The following is a 13,192-nucleotide window of genomic DNA, read 5'->3' as shown; positions in this document are numbered from 1 at the left end:
GACCAATAACTTTATATAAATTTAAAACAAAGAAGCAAAGCAAAAAGTTCTGGCGATGCAAAATGAGCCTGAAGGAATGATTATTCCCTCGACTTTTTAAAACCTTATCGATAAAATATTTTAAATATTTGGTCTAAAGTACTGGGTATAAAGATAAAAAGGAAGGTGATATTTCGGTGAAGGAAACTGAAACCATGATTCTTCGATGCTAAAGAAAGGCGAAAAGGTGCGCTACAATTAACGGTGGAATGGAGGGTTAATACTGAATCTCCAATTTCGCGAAAACATGACCCATTTCAAACTTTGAAAATAGCAATGAAAAGCGAAAACATACTAAAGTACTTTTCGTCTGACACGCCTCAATTTAAAAACGTCAGATAATACAAGAAAGGTAAAGAGAAGATTATTTTTGATGCACCATCCTTCCCTCGCAGTGGCGTACCCAAGGGGGGGGGGAATGGAGGGGTCCGGACCCCCCCCACTTTTCTAAAATATGGTCCTCGAGATTTGTTCAAAAACGACGTAAAACTCATTTTAGTACAATGTATGGTTGTGTCAATAACAGTTGTAAAATGCTTTGCTATTTACCGTAGCTAACATGAATCAAATAATGGGGGGAAATTTTGCAAAAAGGGCGTTTCCCCGCATTTGCGAATGTTTAGAGGGCGTGGTGCAAAAAATTTCTTGCGTTTCCCCAAACCCCCCCCCACTGCTGCAGCCCTGGGTACGCCACTGTTCCCTCGTGTTAGTCTTGATCAGCATTTTCGGATAAGGTGGTACCAAAGGCTTTCTTGATAATAAATATCTATTAGGTAGGTAAGGCCATATCTGTTTATATATACGCTGAAGAAATATAGTGCTTGTTGCTTTTCGAAACGAGGTATTTCTGCAGCATGTAAAGGAGGTGGAAACATAATTTCTCTGCTGGCTGCTACTATTCGATAAAGGTAGATATATTATTCAATTGAGTGGCTGTGTGTTGAGAAAATATTGCATAAAAGAGGTTGGCAGAGTTTGAGGTTGAAGCAAAGGTGCCTTGAAAAAATTAACGTATGCAGACCTGTCAACCTAAAATTTTCAAAACCTGGATATTTTAGATTTTTGTTGAGAAAAACAGGGAGATTTGGCCAAAAATAGGGAGATCCCTGGAATTTGTTGAATTCATGAACAACATACCTGCAAAAAAAGTCATATTGGACAAACAGTTAATGGCAATAATTATCATGGAAAGCCTTTTCTTATTTGTTTAACACTAACAAAAAACTTTGTCACGAAGAAAGTCATTTCAGTAATTTTTGTTATAAGAAAACCCTTGCTGAAAGACAAGAAAAAACAGGGAGACGATTATAAAAAACCGGGAGACCGGGTGAAGGCAAGCAAAACCTTGAGTCACCCGGCAAAACCGGGAGAGTTGGCAGGTCTGCGTAGGACGCCGTATTCTTCGATGGTTCCAAAGCATGCTCGGAAGTGCAAACATTTTATATTCATAAACGTTTCATACAGAGAACTGAAATAGATACGAGGACAGGGGCTTAGGGGCTTTAGATCCCCAACTTTTTGCAAAACATAAATAATAATTAAGAATTGGACCATCAGTCAAGCCACTTTATCCAAATTTGGCCCTCACCAGCCCCCCCCCCCCTCCACCCTTGTCAACGCGCGACAGTGCCTGCTGTTAATTTTAATAATCGGACTTCTTAATAATTGACCTTTCATTGAATAAAAAAACTAGCATTAAAATTTAACAAAAAATTCTGGTTAAAATTGACTTTTTCATTTTCAGCGATATATTATCAGACCCTCAAATAAACGATAGAAAGATTCTGACATTGACGTTGGTAAAAGACATGCTCATAACGTAAATAATTTTGCAGCATTTGAACTTGCTTTGAGAAAACTGTGTCAAACACAGACTCAGTCAGGGTCAAAAATTTCTAAGTACATATTCAAACTAACTTAATTTTTGGATGATGTTTGCTACAGTAATTGAAAGAACAGATAAATAATGTGAACAGGCCAATCAATAGAATAAGCTGAAATAGCAGATCTTGAAATGATTTCAGATTTCAAATGGCCTGTTTGTATTCAGTTGATCAAAGATTGATGGACACTTCACAATTTATTGCAACGTTAAATAAAGACTGGCCTGAATCTACAAACGTCAACAGCTCCTCCTACTTGCTTATTTTGTGATGTCAGAAGGCAAGATCTATAAAACAGCCGGAAGATGCAGCGAAAAGCAACATTTGAAAGGTGAATAATTGTGGGCAAGAGATCTCCTATATTCAACAAAATGGCAAGAATCACATTCTTCTTACTCGCTGCTGCACTGTTGATGTGTGCTACTGTTTTTGCAGAAGAGAGAGAGAAGAGGCTTATAATCGACAAAATCACAGACAAAGTACTTGGAAAGGTTTGTAACCTATTATGACTCAGTGCGAAAATCGCTCTTTGTAAATGTCTGCTGCATTTCTTTAAGTGATGAACTTGTGTTCAACTGAAATAGGAAATGTTTTAAGCAACTGTTTCGATCAATCTGCCAGGTAACTTGATCGATCTTTTTGGCAAAGGTAGCTTATCATAGCTCATTCGAAGATAGAAGCAATTGTCATCCACAATGCGAGTAATAGAGTCTACGCTGCATTTACCTACTCCAAGGAAAGCAACCAGAGAATTCCATCATCATAGGGCTTGGTCTTGATGTCTGCAATGGCATTACGCTTTTCTTCAGAGATATTTTCACGCAGGCATTTCTTGTTGCCTCAAATCGGATAGAAGAAAATCGCTTTTTTGTTTCGATTCAACAAAATCACAGAAAAAGAATAACTTATTCTGTGACAGAACCTAGGCCCTCGTCTATATTCGTACATCTATTTTATTATTCAAGATAAATTAGAGTAAAATCCACTACTTTTATCAGCTTTTCCGATCCTCTTTCGTTGCAGAGATGCAGTGAAGATAGTGATTGCGATGTCAACCAATGCTGTGTGCCACGTCACATTCTTGGAAAGCGATGCCGCAATTTGCTGGACGAGGGAGACTACTGTGCAACCGGATTCTTTCAGGTTTTCTATTTCCTTTTCAAAATTTCTTCTGTTTTTAAGAATAATCTTACAAAAACAAGATGCCGATAGGGTCACAACACGTCATCTAAGTGACGTCACAGTCCCTTTAAGGATGTCATCGATACAGCATAGCTTATATCCCGCTCACCAAAGTAGTGCAAAGGCCGTCACTTGCTCTCTGCAAAGAAGCTGAATAGTATGACTTTAATTGATGAATAAACAGTTGTAACTTCAAGGTTTGGTTAGAACGTGTCAATTCATGATATTCCTTTAACTGACCTACTGTCTGAAGGAGGTTCCTTTGTGGCAATTTGGATTTAAACATGCCTTGGGCAAGCTACATGAGCGTCATGACATTAACTTCGATCCTAGTCAACTGTCTATTACAGGGAAGATTCTTCTTTCAACAGGCGGCTCTTGATCGCATCGTCCGAAGGTGTCCATGCCAAAGCGGCCTAAGTTGCAAATTCAGAAGAAGCATTGGGCTTTACAAAATCTACAAATGCCAACAAGATAATTAATTAAACCTGCATTCAAGCTCATTACTTAGAAGCCTGTTGGGATGTGTTGCCTGGACATGTATTGAAAATTTGTGCTATATTTTATATACGCTCAGATGTAAATGAAAAATCTTCGTTTAGTTATAGGAAATTATGCATGTCTTTCGTTTTTAATTTTATACCACTGTCTTACAGCAAAATTTACGAAAACGACAACAAAGTATGAAATCAACTTGAATTTTGGATGCACCTTTTAAGCAACTCAGAAATGAGATTCGAATGCTATCGAAATACTATCAGTCATAACTCTGTCTTGCTCAAATTCTCAGCAAAATTCAATGAAAATTTGACTTTTGGATAGTCTGCTAATATTGTAGATACGCCTTAAGATAGTCATTTGAAGAAAAGCAGTTGATTGTTAACCAAATGTTTAGTAAGCTACAAAGTTCAGCCCTAAAAAAGTAGAAAAACTTTAGTGCTCTAGTGCTTTTAAACTTTAGAGTCTACAATATGGTTTTATCTCTTCTCTGAGAATTCAGAGGGGGTTCTGCATTTAGTCCCCTGGTACACCTTTTGAAACTAGCCAAAAAGTGTCCAGTTAAATGCAATAAGCTATTGAGATAAAATGAGATAAATGAGATAAAAGCGACAGTGAAGTATCCTAATAAAATGTAGCGCAATACAAGTGTTTAGATAAACGATTAAGGGTACTACAGCAATGGTGGCAAAATTACAAAATAGTGCGTTGAATGTACAATCATTGCCAAAAGTCTTGGAACACCAACGTAAGTTTGGTGTTCCAAGGAACAATGTTGATTTACTATAGAAAAAAGTAAGGCGTCAAGGAGTACGCTTTTTCTTGTGCCTTGTATGATATTTTTCTATACTTTCAACAAACCAACAAAACATGAGCTGCACCTTCAAATGTAACACAAATCGATCTGTTTAAGAAGGCCTCTTTCTCCTAAGATGAGATCCTGCTCCTTTATAAAAAGACCGTATTTTGAGTAACAAGCAAAACAGAAATTCAACGATCTATTTCCTGGCCATACAGACAAGGACTTATCATCTGAATTTGTGCAAATCCATTCCATGCAAACACAATAGCAAACTTTCCGACTATCTGAAATAAAACCATCTTCAAATGAGCTTTTAAACGAAACAAAGAAATGATTGCAGTTTCCCTTCCTTTTCAGTATAAGCTAAAAATCCCACAGCTAATGACGATTCTTGCTACATAATCACGAGCCTTTATTAAAAACACCAGCAAACCACTGCAGATTCTGGGAAAAAGTCACAGCTCAAAGACTGCAAAAGAGCCTAGATATCGAGAACAGCTGTCCGCTGGCGCAATCAGAGCACTAGCTGTTGGCTAAGCTGTACAATCAGAAAACATGAAAACTGATATACAAATGGAGAAGAAATAGGGATATCAAGGTGTAAGTTCGAGTGGTCACGAGACTGCGAGGCTAGGTCACAAATTGTGGACATAAAAATTAAAGTTTCTAGAATCTAAAACAAATCTTAGTAAAGGGACACAGATACTGCAGAACCACAATCTCTTTTCTTCTCCGTTGTCAGAATATTTCAAAAAATATTTTGCTGAAGCTGTTCAATTTAAAACAAAGTCATTCAATGCTTGTGAAATTACGATTAAAAGGCCAATTTGAATACAACACATGAGACAACACTTCATTGAAAAAGCCTCTTTCATTTTACAAAAATTTGGCAAGAATCCGAAGAGCCAATTTTGCTAACCAACAGTTTTCAAAAAGCATTTTAATTAAGATAATCTAAGTACCGCACAGCATTTCGTCTTTATTAGAACTCGGAGTTACCAAAAGCTATACTACAAAATATTTAAAGCACTTACACTTTCACTTGTTATTTTTGCCAGAAAATCAAGTGTTGGCTTTCCAACCAGTTGCATGATTTTCGTGAGCTGGTCAATATCTTCAAACCAGTTAGGGAGCATCATTCATCAAAAAATGCTTGTAAATACATCATTTATAAATACTTGAACGAAGGGCAACAATTTGGAGGACATTGATAGACTAAGCCTCTAGTAAAAAATCAAAAACTATGAAACTAAATATCAGAATCAAAACTATAAAAAACTATGATGTATTGTTTTCGTATTGACATTGCAAGGATTTACTTCATCTAAGCGAGATATATATTTAGACGAAGAATCTTTAGCCAATCTCATTTTGCGCACAGCAAGATACCAACGGTAATAACATCCATCTATGTTGACGCTGTTGTTACCGCAAATAGAAATTAATGAAGAAGCCACGAAATAATGGCCGGCTTAAAAAGGCATTTCAGAATCATTGATCAAGATGCTATTTCTTAAAGCAGTTAATAAAATCTGGCAATAAAAACAACAAAATGAATCAAATATAGAAAAAATCCTTTAAAATCGAATTAGAAGTGTTTTCCGTAAGGCCATTGGGTTTAGAATATTAAACGGAGAAATGAAAAGCAAGAATTCCTCTGCTTGTATGTGTTTTCGATAATTCAACAATGCGGTACATTTTTCCCTATTTCAGCAAGATCGTTTTTCGTTGGCAAAGTTCTGTCGACTAAAGGAACGACATGATCTATCTGATCATTTGGAATCAAAATCCAAAATTAAAGCAACTCATCAGCTGACATGATTAATCAAAATAAAGATAGAAATATTTACTGTCGTTATCTTAGCAAGGTAAATGTTGAAAGGCGGAAGTCAAATAAAAAGTGAGCAAGTTTTAAATGAGCTTAACGAATATTGGTAAAATGATAGTCCAGTGGGTATGGTTGTATGGTCAATGTCGTGCGGGTTGTGTACGAGAAATGTTTTCTACCTAAATTTGAACTCTATCTTGACATTTCATCACTTAGTATACATTTGGTTTTTTGATACATGTGGAAGAAATAATTAGACCATACAAGCGAGGGGCATCGAAATAGGATCGTGAGTCCAGCCTTTTGAATTTTGAATATAGCCGCTGCCCCTGCCATTGTCTTACGACCTGCAGAGGCGATGCATTGCGTTACAACATCATTCCACACACACAGTACACACACCACCCTTTGGTGGACTTTTCTTTCTAGTGATACATTCATGTGGTGCTTTATTTCCTTTCCTGCGACTTTCGAGTTAAAAGTTAGCAGTAGCGCTTACATTATCAAACTAAGAAAATCAGCTGCCTTGAAAAAAGAAGTCTAGAAATATTTAAGACAATAAGAATATGTAAAAATATGCTCATTTTCCCAAACCCGTGGTAAAGTGGTATCTGTTGGAAACATTCTGTTTGCAGAATTAAATGCATATATTCAAAGGAGCTTTCGAATAAATGATGAATATCAACATCAAATAAATGATGGGCGATGACCGGATCTCGAAGAGATTTTCAAGCTACATAAAAGCTTGAAACTGGTGTATACTGCGACATTTAAGAGAAGGTAAACCGTGTGAAAATCTTTGCTTAAAAAGTCTTGGGGCGATACACGTCTTCACTGGATCTTGAATCTTTGAACCCTTTCTGAGTCATACTGAGGTATAAGTTTATTTTATCGATAAAATAATAAGTTTTTCAAGGCCTAGAATTCAGGACTGTGCAAAGCATTTATATAAGTTTTGCAAGCTATCCCATTGAATCTCTTTACTTTACAAAAATTAAAGTAACACGTTTTTTACTTCAGCAAATTCATTTTTTCTACAAGTTACAAGATCCGTTTTACTCCGTATTTGTCTATGCCTTTATTTTAGCGGTTTTCATCAGTGCCATAATGTAAAGGGAGGGCAAATGCAGTATGATTAAGTACATTCATTTGCTTAACGTGCAAATGTGTGAATGATCAAAATCATAAGAGTAAGCTTTTCGACAATGAGAAATGAGATTTGCCGAAAGTGAAGTTTTAGCTAGATATTGCCAAATTCACATAACTCTAGATAAAAATTATTTCACTTTACACTTTTTTCTCTTAGACAGGTTGTCTAGACACTCTTTTAAGCAATTTAGTCTTAGAAACCTTGAACGAAAAAGAAATAAGCATTTTGAAGATTCATCATAGTCAACTGATTGAGACAGATGTACAATGCCTGCTATAAGTCTTGGAACACGTATGATATGTTCTCTCAATAATCAAAATTGTCCTGGGGAGGGGGAGGGGGCGCAGAAGTAGCAATATTTGGGTAAAGAAATAAAAAATATGATGCGAATTGGTTGCCGTTCCAAGTACTTTTGGCAGGCACTGTGTGTACAATGCCTGACTTTTCATAAAGTATGACCAGTCTTCAGATGAGGAAACAAGACAAATTTTGTTCTGTTACTTGATCCTTAATTGCTCCAATCATGTCTTTTTATATTGTGGATGGAGCCAATTGGCATCTACAATTGATGCAGATATAAACAGTTGGCAAATTGCTGGGTTTGTTCCTTAAACAATCTGAAATTTCTAGGAAGCCTATATTTTCTTTGAATTGTTGACATAACTAATTACACCTGCCACCAAAACCTTAAGTCAATGCACTTTTTTCACACTAAGTCAAGGAAAACATCTCCCCTTGTACATCTAGAATCTAGAGTGTCTTAGATTAGTTACAACAAAGAACGACAATGACTCTGCAGAATTGGTAAAAGAGACAGAATTGTGAAAGAATTGTGGCAAGATGTCGCTATCAATACAGAGTTACAGACACACCCAAATACATGCATATAAAGATTTGTATTTTTCAGTGATCTGAGTGCTCCATTTTTGTGTTTCCCTTCTATTGTTCTAAACCTTCAAACAGTCCATACACAAGAACATGGGAAATGACCACAAGGTTATAGTGGAAGTGATTCAGTAAAGCAAAACATCAATGTAGGTTAACTGACAGCATTTGTATTCAAGAATTGAGGATTTAAAACCAAATTCTCTTCTTGCAAGAAAGCATTTAAATAAAAATGTGGATGACAAGTCATTCTATATCAGTACAAGATTCAAAGATTCAGAGAGTCTTATCAATCTAATCTGAGATGTTTGTGGGTTAAATAACCTCTATTTGTGTGTCAAGTATCCAATAATTCAGTGCTGACTCATTTTCTTCTGGAAAAAATGAATTCATTAGCAACTTGATTTGTGACAACTGATGCCACAACTGTTATCAGCGTCAGCATTGCATACCAAATGAATTCTCCACCTACTTTACTGAACCAATTTGTATATAAACTCAAGATCAAAGCAGCAGTTGCCACTAGAAACACCAATGAGCCAAACACAGCATGTAGTCTCTTTCTTACTCCTAGCTTTGCTTTAAGAGGATTCCAGATGGCTGAATTTGGATAAAGCAAACCAATGCCGGAAAGCGAATTAACCAAGGATAAAACCACAGCAGCCAGTCCCACTTTTGCATGCCAAGAATGAAAATGGACAGGATTTTCTTTGTTGCGTTCTTTGTGCTCATAGATGGCAAACAGTCCCAGAATGGAGGTAATAAGTGAAGCAATTTGGAAAAGCCAGTGGTATTTAGCCTTTTCCATTCGGCTAGCATTTGGTATCAATGAACTGTATGGTGAAAACATTAGAATGGCCTCCAACATCAACACAGCAAACTAAAGAAAAAACAATACTCAGACCTAAAAAATGATACACCACTTTGTAGATACAATAATAGTACATAAACCACTAAAAGGAGCAGCAGACGTTGAGATATTTGAAATTGAAGACCCTCTAGGATCAGGAACAGAGAAACCGGTTTTTGGGTTTATATATTGTGTTACTGTCAGGGGCAGACACTTGGTCAAATATTAGGGGTAGCCTAGTGTTTTAATAAGATGAAATCACATTTTCCCATTGTTGTAGAGCAAAAGACCATTTTCTCCCCCCCCCCCCGGTGTCTGCCAATGGTTACAGTTTGTGTCTTTAGCCCCCCAGAATGTTTCGTCTGGCCTGGGGCTTGTCTAGGATTCATTATTGAATATCATTATGCCCTCTGATAAAAACATGCGTACAACACTCATGCTTCGTAAACATCCTTGATGATTAGAATTATCCTATGATGCTTTTTAATTATCACAGAATTTGCTACAAATTCGCTTTTGCACAAAGCAGAAATTTAATAAATGGGACAGATGTGCATAGTCATACTCCCAGTCCATTCAGTATAAATGATGTTGCTTTTCAATGCACAGATCTGATTTGATAAGTCAGATAATTGCACAAGTCAGACCTTTGCTCAGTCCCTTGTGAAAATAGCACAAAACAAAGATATTGTTACATATTAAGCATTCTTGAGAAACACCCCTTTATTTTTTTATCAAGTATTGATATTGATATGATAACATTTTTAGATAGATGGCATATCTATTTTATCTGATCTTCAGGTCTAATGTCAAATTTCAGGTTTTAACTCTGGGGTGCTTCGTTCTTGTTATCCGTATTTAATGTAAGTCAAATTGACATAAAAAAGACTATTTTTGCACTGCAGAGCTCATTTTTGCAATTAAACCTTCCGGTTTTATAAAGACCTCAGTAATATTTTTCTGGGTAGAATAGAATCAAACCAACATTTAGGTCCCAGAATTAAGGTTTATAATGATATTGTGTCTAAATGTTTGATGAAACCAGTATTGTTATCTCCGAATATTATATGAATTTACAAACCCTTCTAGAATTTGCCAGGGTATTTAAAAACTCTGGGTGTTTATTGAAAGAATTGGAGAATTATACTTACACTGAGTGACATCAAAGTTGGGTGCCATGAAAATAAAGCTACAACAAAATATAAAGACATTATGAAAAAAATATGACACAAAAGCAGAATAAGGAAACATGAGTATATAGCAAAGCCAACAAATGTAAACGAGGTTTAGTAAATAGACTTTGCAATGGGTTCTCTCTTTTCTAAATCATACTTTCTTAATCTCTTTAATATCCTTCCTAAATATGTGTATCTGACCAATGACCTAATTTTGAAACGAAAACTGCCTGAAATAATAGACCAAAGAAACCCCTATAGCAATTGTTTAAATCAAGCCAGAGATTCTAGGCCCTGGTCTGGATTTCATGGCAGTTTTCAACGAGATATTGGGAGTGTCTGGCACTTTTCCTGTTTACAACAGGAAATCTCAGGGTAATTCATGATTGAGAGTTGAACTATGCTTAACTACCACTGCCATCAGTGGCTGTTATCCAAATTCTTAAAGGTTTGACAAGTAAGAAGATGATTTAAAAAATAATGGTCAAAAAGGCCAAAAACATTAGCACCCTAAGAGCATCATGAGGGTAATCTAAAGCAGGGCCACTGAGATGGAGACAAGGGGGAAAATTGCCTTGATGTCTAGGGAACCTCATAAAGAAAGGAATTCCATTTTAAGAATGGAATAAATCCATTTATAGTATGGTAAATGTTGGTAATCTATTTATAGAATGGAAATAGAAATGGCTTTGAAAAAAGCAAACATTTTACAACATCTTGGCTAGAAGCTTTTTCGTCTGACACTCCTCAGAGCATAAAACATCAGAATAAGGGTCCGAAAGAACACGATGAAAAATATATACCCAGTTGTGGATCAAAATAGGCCAATCAGAAAAATTTACTGACTAGCATATTCCAATTATCTGAGAAACTACAGTGTTAGGTTTATTGTAATTTTTTAAGCGTAGGCTGATTATTTCTCACAGCTGCAGAAAGTGTCTTGTCGAATTGCTAATTCTCACTTTCCATTTTGAAATCAGAATGTTTGATGAGATATCCTTAACATAACGTACACCGAATGATTACAATGACAGTTTTTCAACATTTTGTTTGCCTTGGACACTCCTTTCCCTTCATAAATTCTTCACATTATTTTGAACAAAAAGACTGACATCATCGGATCATGATTACAGTGAAAAGATATCAAAAATTTTTGATATCCTTTCATGATAATCATGATGGTTTATCACGATTAGAGGACATAACACGATTACATTTGATGTACTCACTGTGGATAAAGACGATTACAGACTAATCGTTATCGTGATAATTGTGATAATCGTCTAGTGAGTATCAGGCTTTACTAACAATTTTTGGGAAACAACAGTATAGGGTCAAGAATTTACTCTGTAAGATCATTCTGTGGATTGAATTATGTTGAAATCAACTGACTTTTAGGGGGTTATACATTTCAATCCCACAACCCACCTAGAAGTTTAGCTAAGTACAAGGGAGGGGGTCGAAATAATTGAAATTTAATCATACAAAATGTATGACTGACCCCATGCTAAATTATAATCTGAAGTCAAAATTTTGTGGAGTGCTTTAAAGCGCTTTTGAAGGAAATAATTGCTGTGCACATATTGAGACAAATCGACAAATAATTTGCACATTAGAAGCTTGCTGCACGCATCGGACCAAAACTGAACAGTGTGCACACATTACACACTTTGTCAGCACTCTTGCACACATGCACAAATTTATATTTGCTTTTGCACACACAAGATCTTGTTGAGAACTGCCACGCTTTGCAGACAGGGTGGAATCCATAACTTGTCTAGGCCTACACACCCATAAAATTAAGTACTTAGTGCCTAACATATAACAATAGATTTTGTTCCCTAAGCTTAGATAACAAGATTGAATCGTTGAATATTTATGATGTTAAAATACTCACTGAATCCAGGTTTTGCTAAATACACTGTGTAAATGAAAATCAACACTCCGAAAAAATGCGCCATTATCACCCCTATTGATGAACAGCTAGTCAGGTAGCCTCGTTTGACTTCTTCTTCTTCCACAGTCTCCATATACAACACTACTTCATCTGTATTTAGGAAAATATCTCGCAGTTTCAAAGTCAGGGTGGACAGCAAGCTTTCCGAATAAGCCTAATTTTCTTGAAAACATAGCCTTTCAGAACTGCAAATTCGATACACTTTTGAAAAGAACGAGGCTACAAAGTAATGTCCGAAACAGAAAAACAAAAGGATGATTGTGATAAAAAGAATATTCACAAGTTAAATTTGACTAGAAAATAACTTTGATCCCCTCGACAGGTTAAAACCCATGATTTAAGTTAACGCTTCTTTTGGTTCCCTTTCCACCACCTTATCGTCCAAAAAAACATGGCAGAAGAAGAAGAAAGAAGGCGTGTTTCTACTAAGAACTCTTTGATTACGCTTTTCTCTTGAGAAGAAGATTACAACGCTAAAGATTAATTATCAGAAGAGAATGCGAGTAAAAAAACGTTTCAAGAAAAAAATAGAGTTCCATCCGGGGCTGTGTTGCTCTAAAAAAACACAAGGGGTCTTCGCGAAAAATTTTTCCAAGAAACAATGGCAAAAAGTTTTAAAGTGATACTTTTGGCATTAACAAGGGGGCTCAGGGGGCTCTGCACCTCTGCTTCCACCTTCTTGTTCAAGATGTTCAAGAGATACAGCCATACTTGACACGGAATAATGTATTTCAGAGCAACTTAGTATGAGGCAGTTTTGCAGCTTGTTGCTGCTCGAATGTGATTGGCTGGGAAGTCAAACGGCACCAATTCAAACTCTAAAAACGGAAAGCAGTTCGGTAAGCGTACCACTTTTTGAAATATATTCTGGATATGCTTGTACCGCATACCCTTCTCCGTTTTCCGTCCAAACCGCGAAGAGGAAATCCACCTTCAGAAAGGT

At 36.3% G+C, this 13,192-nt stretch overlaps 2 protein-coding genes across 2 annotated transcripts; one reads left to right on the top strand and one right to left on the bottom strand.

Moving 5' to 3' along the window:
* The first annotated feature begins 2,230 nt into the window (after positions 1-2,230).
* Positions 2,231-3,723, top strand: LOC135692791 (U3-aranetoxin-Ce1a). Its single transcript, XM_065211090.2, has 3 exons — positions 2,231-2,413; positions 2,946-3,065; positions 3,476-3,723. Exons 1-3 carry the CDS (start codon positions 2,294-2,296, stop codon positions 3,584-3,586), a joined length of 351 nt encoding a protein of 116 aa, XP_065067162.2. The 5' UTR covers positions 2,231-2,293; the 3' UTR covers positions 3,587-3,723.
* Positions 3,724-8,022: 4,299 nt separating this feature from the next.
* Positions 8,023-12,465, bottom strand: LOC135692351 (transmembrane reductase CYB561D2-like). The gene is made up of 3 exons (XM_089113270.1): positions 12,190-12,465; positions 10,269-10,306; positions 8,023-9,147 (listed from the first exon to the last, which is right to left on the bottom strand). Exons 1-3 carry the CDS (start codon positions 12,320-12,322, stop codon positions 8,632-8,634), a joined length of 687 nt encoding a protein of 228 aa, XP_088969396.1. The 5' UTR covers positions 12,323-12,465; the 3' UTR covers positions 8,023-8,631.
* Between the last annotated feature and the right edge of the window lie 727 nt (positions 12,466-13,192).

Source organism: Rhopilema esculentum, chromosome 3, assembly GCF_057945365.1.
Source record: "Rhopilema esculentum isolate cy_ngs chromosome 3, ASM5794536v1, whole genome shotgun sequence".
NCBI lineage: Eukaryota > Metazoa > Cnidaria > Scyphozoa > Rhizostomeae > Rhizostomatidae > Rhopilema > Rhopilema esculentum.
This window is presented reverse-complemented; position numbering and strand designations above follow the sequence as displayed.